Raw genomic sequence first — 16714 nt, forward strand, 5'->3', positions numbered from 1 at the left:
TTAAAAAGTTTAAATTAAAAGTCTCCTTATAGCTAAAGTCACTATGGTCTAATTTCCAATAAATATCAAAGGCTATAAAGATACATTAAGTTAATGGAATAAGGGGAATTGGTATAAAGGTTAGGCATAACTTTCATGAGGGCTTTCTACCCTTTTAAAGACAAATGCTAGAGGTTTTATGTAAAAAGCAATAATTTAATTCTTGTTATAAAAGTCAAAAGAAATAAGGCTGCCTGCTAAATTTACATACATTTGGGAAATAAAGAAATCTACACACATGCACCTTTTCATTGATGTTTTAAAAGTTTATTTGTTAAAACTTTACTTGGTTTAATAGCATTTAGATTTTTTTAAAAGTTAGGCAAGAGAAATGGTGTGGAGGAGAACTAGCATTCTTATCTCTGGTAAAATGTGTTATCAACTGTTTTATATACACTGGGTTTCTTTTAAGTGAGACTGTTTGTGTTTTGTATATAGTGTGTAAATCTAAAGCTTTCTTTGCAGTTTACAAGTAATACGTTTTTAGAGCAGGTTTCATTTAGGCAACACTTTAAAAAGCAAGCGAACACAATTGGTTTAGAGCCAGGCCTGTTTCTACAAGAGCTTATGTACAGCGCTTGTTGTTTCATTCGTTAAAGACTGGCTCAGCAGAAGAGGGGAATGTTTTATCAATAACCGCACCTCTTGGCACATCCTGATTGGTTCAGGAAAATGAAATTCTATGACATATCTAAAGAAGAGCCTCTGACCGGCTATTCTTTAGCCCATAAAGTGCGTGTGCAGCCCTCCAGGCCTTCCGGTGTCCTCGTGGATCTGTTCTACTGCTCATGCTTATGGTGTGGCCGGTGACCCAGCTGCATGGTGGCCAGTTCCCCAGCCCCCAACACTGCCAAGGCTAAGACGGTGGCCCTGCCACCCTCTGGTGTTCAGGCAGTGGGAACATCCTGGCTGGCCCCACATATGTTCCCTCACCCCCACTTGCCAGGAGTTTTGAGGCACCTGCTGCTAGAGCAAGGGAGCCTTGTCTCTGCCCACTGAGGGTCCCTGACTCCACCAGTCTCTGGCGTCTCAAGCATGGTTCTCTCTCTACGGGCTAGTGATAGGCACCCAGAACTCGTGTGCCCTCTGAGCATCCCCTGGCAGTGGCACTCACTGCATTCCTAGCTCTGCCCTTCCCAAAGGATCAGAGCACCCAGCAGGCCAGTTCCACCTCCCCCACTGCCCAGCACATGGCCCTGAGAGACGTCTCTAGTAAAAACAAGAGGAAATTTATTTAACAAAGAGCAGCGATTCCAGTAATGGCAGGTAGCACAGGTGCCGACCCCGCAGGTGCTCTGGGGCTGGAGCAGCCACAGGGGGAAAAAAGTGGTTGCTCAGTACCCATCGTCAGCCCTGTGGATCAGCACCTCCCACTCCCCCACAGTGCCTCCTGGGACAGAGCAAGTGCAGGGCCTGCAATGGAGTGGGGGTGGGAAGATGTGGGGTCTTGGGGGTGGAGTGGAGTGGGGCCGGGCCTGGGGTAGAGCGGGGTGGGAAGATGTGGGAAGGGGCAGAGCTGGGGTTGAAAACCCCCCGGGAACAAAGGAAGTCGGTGCCTATGGCAGGTAGAGAGAAGTATTGGAAACAAAGGGATATGTATCGAATGAAATCAGAACCCGCTCCTAGAACCTGGTATTGCTCATGGTGTTTTTCAGCCTAGTGGGCTGGGATCCATTTTTCATGAAACCAGCCGTGCTCTCAGCTTGTCCCCTTAGTAAAGGACGCAGCGTGTAGCTCTACCTAGTTATAGCCCAGCAAATCCATCATCTTCTCTTGGAAACAGGACCCCTCCTGCTGGTTCATGTCTTCCTGCCAATTCCCTCTCTAGACGGTCTCACAACCCCTTGGTCAGCATTCAGCTCAGTGGGTGCCCACTGCGAGCCCTACAATACTCCCTGGACATGTAGCCTAACAGATAGATAAACCCCCTGGCCTGAAAGAAAGCTGTGTCTCGCCGTTTGGTGACCGGCCCCACGTCACATACCTTAAGAACACGCTGTTGGGTGTAGATCCATAACGCCTTACCTATGACCCGTACATACATCGCACAGTGAGCACTGTGACACAGGCTTTCCCTATGGTGACGCTCTTTGGTGAACTAGTATGTAGATCCCAGACCCAGGGGCTGAGCAGATCCAGGGGCCGGGGTGAGCCGGGGGTCTGCTGTTTACCCTGTGCCCAGGGAACTAACCTGGCTCTGCAGCTCCCCCCACACTGCTCCCTTTCAGCTCAACTTGAGTCCTGAGCCTGGACACCAGAAAGCCCCTTGCCAAGGGTTTCCATAAGGCCTAGGCTGCCCCCACCCCAGGGTGCCCGCTACTCTCCATGCTGGTGATGGGGAGCAGGCCAAATGTGACCCAGGCTCAGACTTGCATTGGGTGTTCAGAACTGGTGCGCGGGGATGTCAGGAGCCCATGCTGCTACAACCCGCTCCTCTCTTGCAGCAGAGCAGCTGTGTAGGCGCCGGGTCCAAACCCCCTGGCTTTCATGGAGCATTGGTGTCTGGCACAGGGCCTGTGTGGGCTAAACTCCTCCAGTGATTGGTCACCTAACTGTGTCTGTCACCGGGGGGCTAGCAGCGAGCCCAGATGTGCTGAAATGTGTGGCACTCAGCCAGCGAGGGGTTCCCAGAGAGGTTCCCCTTCACAGGGGGGTTCCCAAGCCGCGGGATCTCTTTGTAACACTGTGTGAGGCCCTGATGGAGCGGTGGGGTTCCTTGCTGGGTGGGTGGGTGTCCCGGGGCTCTGTCCGGCTGGGAGCCCTGTTTTCCCAGCGGAAGTGCTGAGCGTTGTGGCTGCCCTTCCGTGGTGTTCTGTGGGAGCTGTGTGTGGAGGGGGCTCAGGGCAGGATGGCAAGGGTGCATTGCTGGCATGTGGGCTGCGTATGTGTGTGCAGGGAGTGGGGGTCTGCGCTAACATTCCCACAGGCTATGGGTGATCCTGGAGCCTGGGTGTGTTTCAGCGGAGGAAGGCGTTCACAGGGGGTATCCAGCGGGGAGCAGACGCACGCACATGCACTTGGATTATCATGTCCTCTAGAGAGGCAACTAGGCCCAGGGGGAGGGCAGCCCCTCTTGCACTCCCGTGGTAGAGAGGTCTCCTCCAGGTGTGGACCAGCCGAGGGGAAACCTAGAGCTCTATCGCATAGAGCCGTGGTCCTAAGGTGCAGGGCATTCCTGGAGTTCACTGGCATGTGACTGAGTGACTGCCGCTAGGGTGTCCCTTGGCTGTGCTGTGCCAGGGGGTGGAGCCTGTGGGAAAGGCATTTGTGTCTGTGTGACCAGGCAGTTCAGCTCACCCCCCCTTCTGCTCTGCCGCGCCACCCTCCTCCCTGTGTATGGAATGGATCACAAGTCCCGGCAGCGTTTTGGAAGGATTTTTAAGTGTGGAGGCTGCGGCCTGTGTGTCCAGCGTCCTGGAGGGGCAATGCTGGGTGCATGCAGGCCCACGCAGATGGTGCAGGTTGAGCGAAATGATGTATTTGTAGAGGAGTGGGAGCCCCACCCTCCCGGGACAATCCGTGTCACTCGGCTTGTCTGTGTGTTTCGGGGAGAGGCTGTCTAGTCCCTGCCAGTTTCAAAGCTGCCATGTGTGGGCCTGGCCGTGTCCCCAGGCGAGCCTGGGCCGGTGGAACCCTAACAGGGAGTTCTTTGAGCCTGGCTGCATGGGGCGCCTCTGGCTCTCCATTCGTTGTGTAGGTGCGTTGGGCACCTAACTCAGGCTGTGAGCAGCTCTGTGATTTTTTTAGCAGCCACCGAACTCCTTGTGAGCAGCGAGCCCTTTCACAGAATCATAGACTAGCAGGGTTGGAAGGGACCTCAGGAGGTATCTAGTCCAACCCCCTGCTCAAAGCAGGAACAGTTACCAACTAAATCATCCCAGCCAGGGCTTTGTCAAGCCTGACCTTAAAAACCTCTAAGAATGGAGATACCATCATTTCCTTAGGTAACCCATTCCAGTGCTTCACCACCCTCCTAATGAAATAGTGTTTCCTAATATCCAACCTAGACCTCCCCCACTGCAACTTGAGACCATTACTCCTTGTTCTGTCATCTGTCGCCAATGAGAACAGCCGAGCCCCATCCTTTCTTCTGCAAACTAGATAAGCCCAATTCCCTCAGCCTCTCCTCATAAGTCATGTGCCCCAGCCTCCTAATCATTTTCATTGCCCTCCACTGGACTCTCTCCAATATGTCCACATCCTTTCTGTAGTGTGGGGCCAGATGCTGAATAGAGGGGAATAATCATGTCCCTCGATCTGCTGGCAATGCTCCTACTTATACAGCCCAAAATGCCGTTAGCCTTCTTGGCAACAAGGGCACACTGTTGACTCATATTCAGCTTCTCATCCACTGTAATTCCCAGGTCCTTTTCTGCAGAACTGCCACTTAGCCAGTCGGTCTCCAGCCTGTAGCGGTGCATGGGATTCTTCCGTCCTAAGTGCAGGACTCTGCACTTGTCCTTGTTGAATCTCATCAGATTGCTTTTGGCTCAGTCCTGCATGCTGGCACTCAGCCAGTGTGAAGGAGGAAGCATGGGGGCTCAGAGCCCCACATCCGACTCTGAGCTCCTGTGCTCCCTCCTTCACACTGCCTGGGTGCCAGCATGCAGGTCCTGAGAGCACAGACGGGACAAGCTCCCTGTCGCAATCCGTGTTCCTGGCCACCATGGGGCCATTTGCCCTGATATTCTATGATTTTATCTGCTGGCTATGGGTGTCCAAATTGTGAGCCTCAGCAGCAGAGCATTTAAGGCACCCAGAGTTACAGGGCAGGCCGTGGTGACACAACCCCTCACCCCCAGAACGTGACCGAGCATAAGGGCCTCAGTCTATGTAGCGGTTGCGGAGAAGGTTCAGGGGCTATCACAGGGCCAAGGGATCTTTAATCCAGAAGACACGGACAGAGCAAGCTGCATTGGCTGGCGGCTACAGCTGAACACCTTCACGGGGGCAATCGGATATGCAACGGGCCCCAGGAGGCTAGGGCCAAGCTGACTCGAGCGCCTGGTGGGATGAAGGAGTGTGGGAGGCAGTGCTGGCAGAGGACACTCATGCCAGGCAATGCTCCTGGCACTGGTCCATCCCGCTAGGCCGGAGCCATGCCCTTCCACGGTCTGTGTGAACCACTGCAGACACTTGTCCCTACTAACTCAGCCCAGCTCCCTGCGGTTCCATGCTCTGCCTTATCCCCGCAGTTCATTCCTAGCGTGCATCCCATGGGAACGCCTCCAGCAGCCCCCCCATCCGGTCCTGGTAGATCCTGTCGAAGGCCTCGCTCTGTGCCACCGTGAAATGGTTCTTCCAGTCCCCACAGATGCCTGTGAAATCGGGAGAGGCGTCAACTCAGGATTTGCACCGTGGCCATTGAGGGGGTTGGGTCAGCGTGTCTCTCCCCTCACCCTGTGCGTCAAGGGGAGCTTGCTCACAGAAGGAGGAACTGAGCCCACTCAGTTCCCAGCAAGCACTCCTGGCTCTGCTCCCTGGCTCCCCACAGATGGGGTCAACCTTGTTGGGCTGGCTCACAGCAGCTCCCCTCACTGTCGCTACTGGGGGGCCAAGACTCGCCATACCCAGCAGCTTGGGGGGCAGTGCCCCAGGGCACCCATCTCCTCACCCTTCCTCAGGAACGTGCCCTTGTCCTGATCCATGATGTCCCTGGGGAGCAGCGTCGAGTTGCACATCTTGTTCTCTTTCATGGCCCTGAAGGAGGCATTCTCCACCACCGAGTTGATAGCTCCATCATCCAGCTCCTGCTCCAGGAACTGGCAAAGTCGTTGCACGCTGCCCCTCAGGTCCTGGGGGGAAAACAACAGCCTCAGTAACCATGGCATGGCTTGGCGGAGCCCCCCGTGCTGCCCTGCCCTGGGCAGGTGGTGCATAGGGTTGTCAATCCTCCCGATTTTGCCGGGAGTCTCCCGGAATTGGGCTCTATCTCCCGGAGGCTACGGAAGCCAAACCGGGAGATTTTAGGCCACTAAAAGTCCGGCGGTGCAGTGGGGTAAGGCAGTCTCCCTGCCTGCCCTGGCCCCACGCCATTCCCAGGAGCGGCAACATGTCCCTGCACCCACAGGGGAGGGGCGGGTAATGGGGTCTCCACGTACTGCCTGTGCCCTGAGCGCCAACTCTGTAGCTCCCATTGGTCGGGAACTACACCAATGGGAGCTGTGGAGGTGGTGCCTGCAGAATGCAGAGCCCCCTGCCTCCCCAATGGGCCGCAGGGACATGCTGGCTGCTTCCGGGAGCAGCACAGGCCAGGGCAGGCAGGGAGCCTGCTTTGCCCCACTGCCCCCCAACCGGGAGCCACCTGAGGTAAGTGCCGCCTGGCCGGACCCTGCACTCTGCACCCCCTCCTGCACCCCAACCCTCTGTCCCAATCTGGAGCCCCCTGCACCCACCTCCTCCCAGAGCCCATACTCCTCCCCCGCTCCCACACCACAACCCCCTCCCCCAGCCCTGAGCCCCCTCCAGCACCCAAATTCCCTCCCAGAGCTTGCACCCTGCATCCCCTCCTGCACCCCAACGCTCTGCCCCAGGCAAGCCTGGACCTCCCCTCACACTCTGAACCCCTTGGCCCAAGCCCAGAGCCCTCACCCTCACCCCCTCCCACACCCCAACCCCCTAACTCCTGATTTACATCATGATGAATTAGGGGAATCAGCCTCATTGACTCCAGTTCAGTTACTCCTGATTTACCCCAGCCAGGGAGCTCGCTGATTGACTCCAGTGGATCCACGGCCAGTCTACAACAGAGGGGATGTGGCTGGGTCACTTTACCTGCTGCAGCTCCTCATAAGTGATGAAGAAGAAATTCTCTTTGCCCTTCATTTCCATCCAGCCTCTGACATGATCAAACCAGGACCCGTGGGGCACTGCAGGGGCAGAGAGCAGAGCAGCCTGTGAGTGTCAGTCAGAGAGTCAGCACAGAGGGGACTTTCATATGGGCAGGGAACGCTCCTGCTAGGCTGCAAGAAGACACCCCAATGGAGACTCCTAGAAACGTGGGGCTGGATGGACCCTCAAGAGGTCATCACGTCCATCCCTCTGCGGCAAGGCAGGGCCGAGTCACCCTAGATCAGCCCTGGCAGGGGTTTGTTCAACTTGTTCTTGGAAACCTCCAGTGACGGGATCCCACAACCTCCCTAGGTCACCTGTTCCAGAGCTGAGCTACCCTTAAGAACATAAGAATGGCCATATTGGGTCACACCAAAGGTCCATCCAGCCCAGTATCCTGTCTACCGACAGTGGCCAATGCCAAGTGCCCCAGAGGGAGTGAACCTAACAGGCAATGATCAAGTGATCTCTCTCCTGCCATCCATCTCCACCCTCTGACAAACAGAGGCTAGGGACACTATTCCTTACCCATCCTGGCAAATAGCCATTTATGGACTTAACCTCCATGAATTTTTCTAGTTCTTTTTTAAACCCCGTTATAGTCCTAACCTTCACAACCTCCTCAGGCAAGGAGTGCCACAGGATGACTGTGCGCTGTGTGAAGAAGAACTTCCTTTTATTTGTTTTAAACCTGCTGCCCATTAATTTCATTTGGTGGCCCCTAGTTCTTATATTATGGGAACAAGTAAATAACCTTTCCTTATTCACTTTCTCCACACTCTTGGAAAGTTTGTCCTACTATCTAACCTACATCTCCCTTGTCCTCCCCTGGATGAACATGCAGAACAATTAATCCCCATCCTCTTTACAGCAACCTTTCCCGTATTTGCAGACTGTTCTCCGGTCTCCCTCAGCCCCCTCCTCCCTGGACTAAACACGCCCTATTCTTCCAACCTCTCCTCATAGGTCAGGGTTGCCAAACCTCTTAGAAGTTTTGTTGCTCTTCTCTGGCCTCTCCCCAGCTTCTCCCCGTCTTTCCTGAAGACACTGTCCCCCCAGTTGAGGCCTCATCAGTGCCTAGAGTGGGGCAATGTCCTGGCAGACCAACACTCTTGTTAACACCCCCCAGAACAGCCTTTTGTGCAGCTGTCCCATTGCTGACTTACGTTGAATGTGCGAGCCACTCTAACCCACAGATCCTTTGCAGTAGTGCCACCCCCTAGCCAGTTATTCCCCACTATGTAGCTGTGCGGTTAGTCTGACATGGGTGATGGACTCACTGCTCGCGTCACCCTAATGGGATGAGACTAAAGAGCTCCAATTCCATGACCCCCATGCCCTGGGACACAAGTAGAGACCCCCCAGGGATTGGCTAGGGACAGGAGCTGGGACTGGAGAGCTCTGGTGAATACCTCCACCCCCGATACACACACACCACTGCCCAAGGCTGCAGAGTGATGGGATTGTGGAGTCAGTGGGATGGTAATGTGGGGCAGACTGCATCTGTGGCTGGCCAGGCTTGGATCAGGTATTGCACCTCCCATGTCCCGAGACGTCCCAGGCCCTGAAGCCGCACTCACCGTCCCCACTAAGAAAGTCCCCCAGGAACTGCTCGAAGGACTCGGGGTCCTCGTATGAGCTGCACATCTTGGAGAAATAGAAATAGGAGACCAGGACGTCCTTGGGATTGCGGAGTGTGTAGATCACCTGGAGGGGAGCGCAGGCAGGGGTCAGACCAAGTCATAGGCTGAGGGGCGAAGGGTAGGGACTGGTACAGGAAATGCTGTTCTGCTGTTATCTCTCCTACAGGTCAGGGAGCCCCTGAAGTGCTCTGCAGAGCAGAGCTGCCAGCATCACTCTCCCGGTCTGACTGTCCGTGGGTGTCCAGCCATTGGCCCCAGAGCCAGGTAAACACCCGTGGCTCCATGGGGGCAGGGTTAAAGCACTTGGAATTCAGGGACAAGCTTAAGACTGTCCTTTGCTGCACATGCCCCAAACCCTACTCTCTATGTGTGACACTCTGTGCCCCACAGAGACACTCTGTACCCATATGCACCATGGTGATAGGATTAGGATAGGTTTTGTACAAAGCATGCCTTGTGGGGTTTCATTCTAAAAGTCTTAATCTGTTGAACATTAATATCCTGTTCAATGTTATGTGCTATGATTGTCTGTGAAATTATGAAGTTTGGCTACATATGTGCTACTGAAACATGTTGTGAGGTTGGGGACACCCACCAGCAGCATTTGAGGTAGAACAATAAAAAGGCCAAACAACGCTGATGGCCTATTGAGGCAATACCCAATATATTACCGCAGGGACTGGGTAGAATAGAAACCTCTCAGAGATAGCACCACACAGTGGGAACTGTTTGACCCAGGTCACAGCAAAAGAGCTTTCCAGCAAGTTGGAGGAAGATATAAAAGGGGGAAGTGACATCATGACTGGACCTCACTCTCCCTGCAACCAAACAGCTGAGAATACCAGAGGAAAAGACTGAATTGGGGGGCACGTGCTGGTGCCAGGCAGGAAAGAAGAAAGCCCTGTCTGTGTAGGAAACATCAGCAAATTGCTTGGTCTATGTAACAGGGTGAGACACTGCTGGATTCAAATCCTAGTTAGTATATTAGGCTTAGATTGTTTTATTTCTTATGGTAACTATCTTTGATCTGTTTGCTATCACTTATAATCACTTCAAATCTATCTTTCTGTGGTTAATAAATTGATTTTATATTTTTTATCGTGACGTGGTTTAAGTGACGTGCTCGGGGAAAAATCTCAGCTCAGTTAACAACGGCTTTGTGCATATTCCTCTCCACATCGAGGGAGGGGGCAGACTGGATAAGAACTAATAGACTGTTCACGTTTTTGACCAGGATCCTAGGCAGGGGAGTACTTTGGCTGAAGCCTCTCTATTGTTGGCTGGTAGAGCATTCATGAGCACAGCCAGGTGTGGCCACTGCCTGTGGATGTCGCTGTGAGTGCAAGCTTGGAGGGCTTTGCAGCTTGCCACAACATCACCGTGTGAGAGGGAACCCAGACTGGTAAGACAGATGGCTCAGCAGTACTCCAGTTCCAGGTGGCACCCTGTGGGGGACCTGTCACACTACGGATCTGCACCTTAGCCCCTGCCCCTCCCCGGCTCTGCATCATAACCTTGACCCCTCCCCCGGCTCTGCACGAGAACCTGACCCTCCCGCCCCCCGGCTCTGTACTGTAACCCCCATGCGCAGCCTGCCTGGCCCACCTTGGCCCTGGAGCCAAAGAAGGATGTGGGGAAGAGGAGGATGGGGAGGTGGCAGGTCAGCAGGCGAGGTCGGGGGTAGCTCAGTGCAGACTCCAGCCCCAGGCGGGTAGTGAACCAGGGCACGCGGGTGGAGTTGAGGATGGTTCGGTTCCAGGCTGGGTCCCCGCCGCTGCGGATCAGGCTCAAGATCTCGGTCATCCACACTGTGCCTGGGGGACAGGGGGCTCTGTCACAGGTGCCTAGCGGGATGTGGAGCTGTCTCTGAGCACAGTGTGCCTTCCTGGGCCAGTGGGGCCCACAGGGCTGAGCCCCACCACTGCCCCTATAGCCTTCCCAGCCTTCTCCTATAGCCCTCCCCTATAGCCATCCTCCCCTATAGGCATCCAAGCCTCATCATTCCATCCTCTATAGCCATCCCAGCCCTCCCTGCCGTCCTCCCCTAGAGCCATCTCAGCCTTCTCCTATAGCCCTCCCCACCATCCTCCCCATAGCCATCCAAGCCTCCTCACCCCATCCCCTATAGCCACCTCAGTGCCCCCTAGCCATCTCCAACCCCCAATAGACACCCCAGCCCCATTGAGCCCTCCCCAGCCCCTCCCCGATAGCTGCACTGGCCACACCCAGCCCTCCCCATGCCCCACATAATGGGGTTCAGGATAACAGGGCCCTCTCCCACCACCCTGACCTGGGATGTTCCCCCCATCCATGCCCGCAGAGCCCTACCTGATTTGGGGTAGGTGACGTTGAAGACATCATCGTCCTGCACCTGGAACTCCTTGTGGGCGAAGTGCAGGCTCCGCTCAGAGTTATACGCAGGGGGGAATTTGATGCCCTGATATGTGACATACTCCACTGCCATTGCCTGGCCTCGCAGAGCCTGAGATGACCAGCCCTGCAGGGAGACGCAGGAGCCTATCACCATGCGCAAGGGCCGGCATCTATCTGACTGCAGATCTAACTCCCGCCCAGCACTGTGCAACCCGCCGATGGGGAATGGGTCTGTGTCTATCTAACTGCAGGCCCATTGCTTCCTCCTCCCCCTTCACTGCCTGGGCAGCGCTGGTATGCAGCCCCGGTAGTGGGGCAGCGCCCCATCCCTGTAGGGGTTAAAAGCAGCCCTGGAGAGGGCTGTGGCTGGGAAAAGGAGTGAAAGCAGCTGAGGGAGTAGCTGATCACAGGTGTGGCCAGCCCAGTCAGGCCACAGCTGGCCCTATAAAGGGGCTGTGAGCCAGGAGCTAGAGGCATCTGACTCTGGCCCTGGAGTGGGAAGGGTTAGCTGCCTGGGAGCAAGGTACAGATACTCCCTGATCTATGCAAACATTCTGTAAGTGGAATTTTGCGTAAGCTGGGAATGTCTACCCGGCAATTACACCAAAAAAAGAAAGGCGGGGGGGAGAACAAGAAAAAGCTTATGGAACTTTTTCTGTAAGTTGGGTTTGCATAACCAGGGAGTGTCTGTACCTGAAGCAGAGCAGTGCAGGGGAAAGGCAAGGGGAGCTCCAGCCTGATAAAATCCCAGGCTGCAGGCCTTGTTCAAGGCCCACAAAGGTACTGGGGCTGAGAGGGGCAGGCGAGACACCAGCCAGAAGGAGGCGCTCCAGAGCTGGGCAAGAGTTAATTCCCAGATGACCAGCAGGAGGCGCTGCACGGGTGAGTCATCACTTTGCTACAAATTCCCATCCCTTTGGCATCTCCTACCCATCCCTGAGTGTGCCTCACCACTGCAGTGGGTGCCCCATGCACATCTCCCTGCTGGGCCCGCTCCCCCTGGTTACCCTCTGCCCGGTCCCCTTCCTGCTGGGCCCCCCTCCTCCAGGCATCCCCTGCCCTGCCTCTCCCCAGAGATGAGCTTTCCCTGTCACAGGGATTAATGGTTCACTGCACTGGGGAGTGCTTGCTCCAGCCCTGCCAGCCCCCTGTTTATAGCCTCCCTTCCCCTGCAAGCCATGTACCCACCTGCCCAGATCGCTCTGCCTGGGGGTATGGGAGGCAGCAGTCAGAGTGTGAGGTCCCTGGGAGCTCAGGGGATTGACCTCCGCCAGGGAAGAGAGGCCAGACCAGGAGCTCTCTCTGCAGCACCCCAAGCCCTGGCCTGGCACAGCTCTTGGAGATGTGGGGACGAAGCTCTGCCACAGGGAGGGATCAGGGAGCCAGGCCCTGCCCAGCTCCCGAGGCCAATGATTTCCAGGAGAGACAAAGTCCAGGTGGTCAGCCCCTTCCGGAGCAAGAGGTGGAGACACACACAGGGACAGAGTCCCCACCCCGTTCTCAGCCTATGGACCACAGCCTGCCCACTAAACCAGCTGAGGGGGGGGATGGAGAGATAGAAGGGGTGTGTGGGGAGAGAGAGATAAGATGGAGCGGAGGGACACAGTCAGTGGGAGACGGCAATAGACAGGCAAACGTAGACTGGAGCTGCTGTGGCTGTGGTGGAGGGCTGGGCTGCTGTTCCCATTCGGAGCTAGCAGGAAGGGCCCGGAGAAGATGGGCACACTCACACCTGCATGTGTGCTCAAAGGGGTTTCCATGGTGATTCTTCTCAGGGGACTCGGCAGGACATCCCAGACCACACTGAACGGGTTATTGTTGTTACAGTGAGCGACCACAGATTGGTTACCCCTGTAACCCTCCTTGGCCCTGGGACACGCCTGTATCGACACAGCCGGCCCCCCTCTCTCAGGCCCCTTTATGCTGCCAGAGGCACTGAGTGTCACCAAGAAGGCGCCCTGGGTGTCCGGTGCTAAATTAGGAACCCGTCACTTGCTCCCCGGCTGGGGTGAGTCTGGGAGAAGCAGGGGAGGATCCGGATGCTGCAGAGGCAGGGACGAGCCAGGCATGGCACAAGCAGGTGGCCATGCCAAGCTGGAGAGCAGTGAGGCCCGGTGGGGCCCAGACACCTCTGCCCCACTCTCGTCTAAACCAATCCTCCTAGTGGGGATTCGCTGCCGGTGTCAGGACAGCTGTCTGCAGCCATAGGGCAGGGTGAGAGGGGCTAAGGGCTGGATTTTCAAGGGTATTTTGGTGGCCAAAGATGCAGATAGGTTCCTTGCGAGATTTTCAAAAGCACCTTGGCACAACTGGGCTCCGCTCTGCATCTTCAGGTGCCTAAAAATCAGGCCCAAGGTGCTTTGCTTTGTTTGTGTAGGGTCTGTGTAGGGTCTTGGCCACATGCAGGTGTGAGTGTGCACACGTCCAGCACCTGGCACCACGGGCACACAGCCGCTAGTGCTACTGCCAAGTAAGTATTAAATAACAATAAATGAGCCTTGCTCAAAGGATGGAATCGGGAGCCCTGGCCTGTCCCTGAGCACGAAGGCTCCTCCAAGTGTGGAGGACACAGAGAAAAAGGGGACCCCTGGCTGTGAGCAGTGGTGGATTAGCCTCTGGACCAATGGGGCCCCCGGAAAAAATCCGCCAGCAAGCAGTGGAAGCCTGGAGCCCTGACCACCTGGCAGGCAGGGCAGGGGAAGCCCCACACCCCGACCCCGCTCTGCAGTAGCAGACCAGGGCAGGGGAAGCCTCCCAGCGGCCCCCAACCCCATCAGAAGCCACGGGGTGGGTGAAAGCCCCCACTTTTGGCTCCCTACCCATCCCCAGTGGAAGCCGGAGGGTGGCAGGGCAAGCCCCCACGCCCGACCCGCTCTCTGGCAAAAATGCCAAGCAGGTGAAGCGGGAGAAGTTCCAGCTCCCCAACCCTGGTCCCCTGCAGAAGCGCAGGGGGTAGCAGCGGAAGGCCCAGCACCCAGACCCCCACTACAGGAGCTCTCACTCCCTGCTGCGGCCTGGGCCGTGGTGCAGGGACAGAGCTTCTCCGGTCTTGGGGCCACAGTGGAGGGGGTGGGGCAGAAAGGAGCAAAAGGGGTTGCAAGGCTGCAGTGGGAGGGGGGTGGAATGGGGGCCAGTGTTCCCTCGAATTGTTCCCACACGTGTGGAATGAAGATTGTTACGTGCACACGTCACCTCCATATTGGTGCACATAACAAAATTCATGTGGCGGGGCTGGGGCCGAGGGGTTTGGAGTGTGGGAGGGGGAACAGGGATGGGGCAAGGGGTTGGGGTGCGGGGGGGGGGTAAGGGCTCCAGCTGGGGGTGTGGGCTCTGGGGTGTGGGCTCTGGGGTGGGGCTGAGGAGGAGGGGTTTAGGGCGTAGGCTGCCCCAGTGCTGCAGCAGGGAGAAAGGATCCCCCCAGCTCTCTCTCCCCTCAGCAGCACCTGTGCTGGGGTGGGAGCGGCACCTCTCCCTGCTGCGGCAGGTCCAGGCTGGGGCTGGGTTGTGGCCGGGGGAGGGGCACATCTTCCCGCTGCGGCAGGTCCAGGCTGGGGCTGGGTTGTGGCCGGGGGAGGGGCACATCTTCCCGCTGTGGCAGGTCCAGGGATGGGGAAGAGGCATCTCTCCCCATCTCAGCCCTGAGCGCCCGTGCGACATTTAATAGGCTACTGTGCGGCCAAGCAGCTTAGAGGGAATTTAGGGGGGGACCCTGGGTGGAACAGGGGCGGGCCTGAGGAAGGGGCAGAAAAGGGTTGGGTATGGGTAGGATCACAGGCAGAAGGGGCTGAACTTGGGAAGGGTGGCAGGCAGAAGGGATTGGGAGGGGCTCCACTTTCTCTGGCCGAGGGCTCCAGGAAACTTCATCCGCCTCTGGCTGTGGGGGCCAGGATCTCCGGAAGGGCTCAGCACAGAAGGAGCCCTGTGGATAAAGCCATACCTGCGGGTGCTGAGCCCTTCTGGAGATCCAGGTCTCTCTCTCGCCAGTTCTGCTCCCCCACCAGCAAAGCTGGCTGGCCATGCCCAGGGACCTGTCCGGGAGCCCCAAGGATGAGCTCGCTGCTGCGTCTGGAGCACGGCCATCCCCCAGGTTCCGGTCCATCCCACCGCCCGCCTCCCAGCTCCTTGGGAGAACCGGCCCCTGGAGACACTTAGTACAATGCTGGTGATGGGGAACCTCTGCCTCCCTGCAGCCGGAGTCTGGGCATCATCAGAAGCCACTGCCAAAAGTCACGCTTCTTACAGCAAGGAAACGAGCACCAGCGACCCAGCTCGGCCCCCAGCACAGCCAGGGATGAACTTGGCAAGGGAGAGAGGCTGAAAAGTTGTTTCACCAGGCACCCATAGGTGCAGTGTCCAGCCAGGATTGTCCCAGTGTTGTGCAGAGGAAGCATGTTTCTGTGTGAAATGCTCCAGGAAGTGCAGTGGGTGGGGTCTTTAAACAGCCTTGTTGTTGTTTAATTCTGCTGTTGGCAGCTGTGCAGGAAGCCAGGGGAGGTGCCCGAAAAGCAAGGACTTCACCTAGAATCTGCTCAGCCCAGAGCAGCAAACCACAGCGCATGCAATAGAGCAGCATTGCACTACAACCCCCGCACTCCCTGGCATAGACTCAGCTATGTCTGCACACCTCTGTCAGCGTCCTTAATGCTGTAAGGGGCAGGGGTGTAGCTATGGCGGCAGAGCAATGCCCTCTGTCAGCTCACACTGCATCTCCACTGGCGTGTGTTGCCGGCTTAGCTATACCATCCAAGGCTGGGTAGTGGAGACAAGCCCTCTGATTGTAAGCAGGGAGGATATGCTCCCCCAGCCTACAGAGCCCCTGCTGCTGGGGCTAGTGAGTCCCAGATGCTGGGATCCCCGGAGGGACGTAGGCGCTGTGACGCTGAGGGTTGCAATGCCAGCCTTTAAGGTGCCTAGAAAATCACAGGCACACACTGCGATTCCCAAAGGCTAGTCAGCCATTTTCCAGTAATAGTGTGCTGGGACACTTTTGTATTTCTATGTCTGATTTTGTAAGTAAATAGTTTTTAAGTGAGGGGTACACAGGACAAATCAGACTCCTGAAAGGGGTATACTAGTCTGGAAAGATTGAGAGACACTGGTGTTAGGTAAAAAGCAAGTCCTACTCACCTCTCCAGCACCCGAGTTTGTGCGGAGTTGGTATAAGGCTCAGAAATCTGTCAGAGGCCAGACAACAATTCGTTGATCAACGGGCTCACACCATCCTTAGCTTAAGAGCCAAGCTTTGGAGTAAGTGTGGCAAGTTTATTAGGGGTGAGCATCAATGTTTATACACAGAAGTAAACAAAGTGATTAACAGATCATAATGGTCATGCATAATCAATCAAGATTCTACAGGATAAAACAGGTTAAAATGTAAATTAGAAAAGACAAAGGAAGAGATGGCTACTTATTGGGAGGGGGGGTGTCATGAGTAGTTCTGCAGGTCAGAGCTTTTGATTAAAAGTTTCAGACAGAGACATGTAGTCTGAGTTAAGTTTCAGTTCATAAAGAGTTCAGACTCAACATTCCTCCATTTGTAGCTATTGGGATAACTATTTACCAACAGCTACACCCCATTTTAAGGAGCCAAGGGCCGCTTGGTAATTTCAGCCTGGGCCAACTCGAAGAGAGTAAGGCCTTTGGCTGAAGTAGAAAAAGAATAAACTGACCCACATGAGTTTATGAGGGAGGGAACACACTGAATACAGCAACACAGTATTATAAGGATTACTATGGCCCCAACAATACCCACCAAGAGGTTTTTAACCCACCCAAATCCAGGCAACCAATTCCATAAGGCTCCCCACCAATCATAAGGTGGCTGGCCA

At 55.7% G+C, this 16714-nt stretch overlaps 1 protein-coding gene across 2 annotated transcripts; it reads right to left on the reverse strand.

Annotated features, from left to right (window-relative positions):
- Positions 1–4913: 4913 nt before the first annotated feature.
- On the reverse strand, positions 4914–15134 carry SULT2A1 (sulfotransferase family 2A member 1). Of its 2 annotated transcripts, none has more exons than XM_039509705.1 (7): positions 14824–15134; positions 10842–11010; positions 10119–10327; positions 8451–8577; positions 6814–6908; positions 5654–5834; positions 4914–5357 (listed from the first exon to the last, which is right to left on the reverse strand). In XM_039509705.1, exons 1-7 carry the CDS (start codon positions 14983–14985, stop codon positions 5242–5244), a joined length of 1059 nt encoding a protein of 352 aa, XP_039365639.1. In that variant the 5' UTR covers positions 14986–15134; the 3' UTR covers positions 4914–5241. The 2 variants fall into 2 exon arrangements, with proteins under 2 accessions (XP_039365639.1, XP_039365640.1); XM_039509706.1 differs by lacking the exon at positions 14824–15134 and adding an exon at positions 12075–12434.
- Positions 15135–16714: the final 1580 nt, after the last annotated feature.

The sequence above is a fragment of the Mauremys reevesii genome, linkage group 22 (genome assembly GCF_016161935.1).
Source record: "Mauremys reevesii isolate NIE-2019 linkage group 22, ASM1616193v1, whole genome shotgun sequence".
NCBI classification, from domain to species: domain Eukaryota; kingdom Metazoa; phylum Chordata; order Testudines; family Geoemydidae; genus Mauremys; species Mauremys reevesii.

Excerpts from the sequence above, each read along its gene's own strand:
- SULT2A1 (XM_039509705.1), bottom strand. The coding sequence starts at position 14,985 with ATGGACCGGAACCTGGGGGATGGCCGTGCTCCAGACGCAGCAGCGAGC. Across the intron at positions 10,328-10,841 it reads CGTCACCTACCCCAAATCAG|GCACAGTGTGGATGACCGAG; the intron begins GTAGGGCTCTGC and ends CCTGTCCCCCAG. Across the intron at positions 5,835-6,813 it reads CTTATGAGGAGCTGCAGCAG|GACCTGAGGGGCAGCGTGCA; the intron begins GTAAAGTGACCC and ends TTTTCCCCCCAG.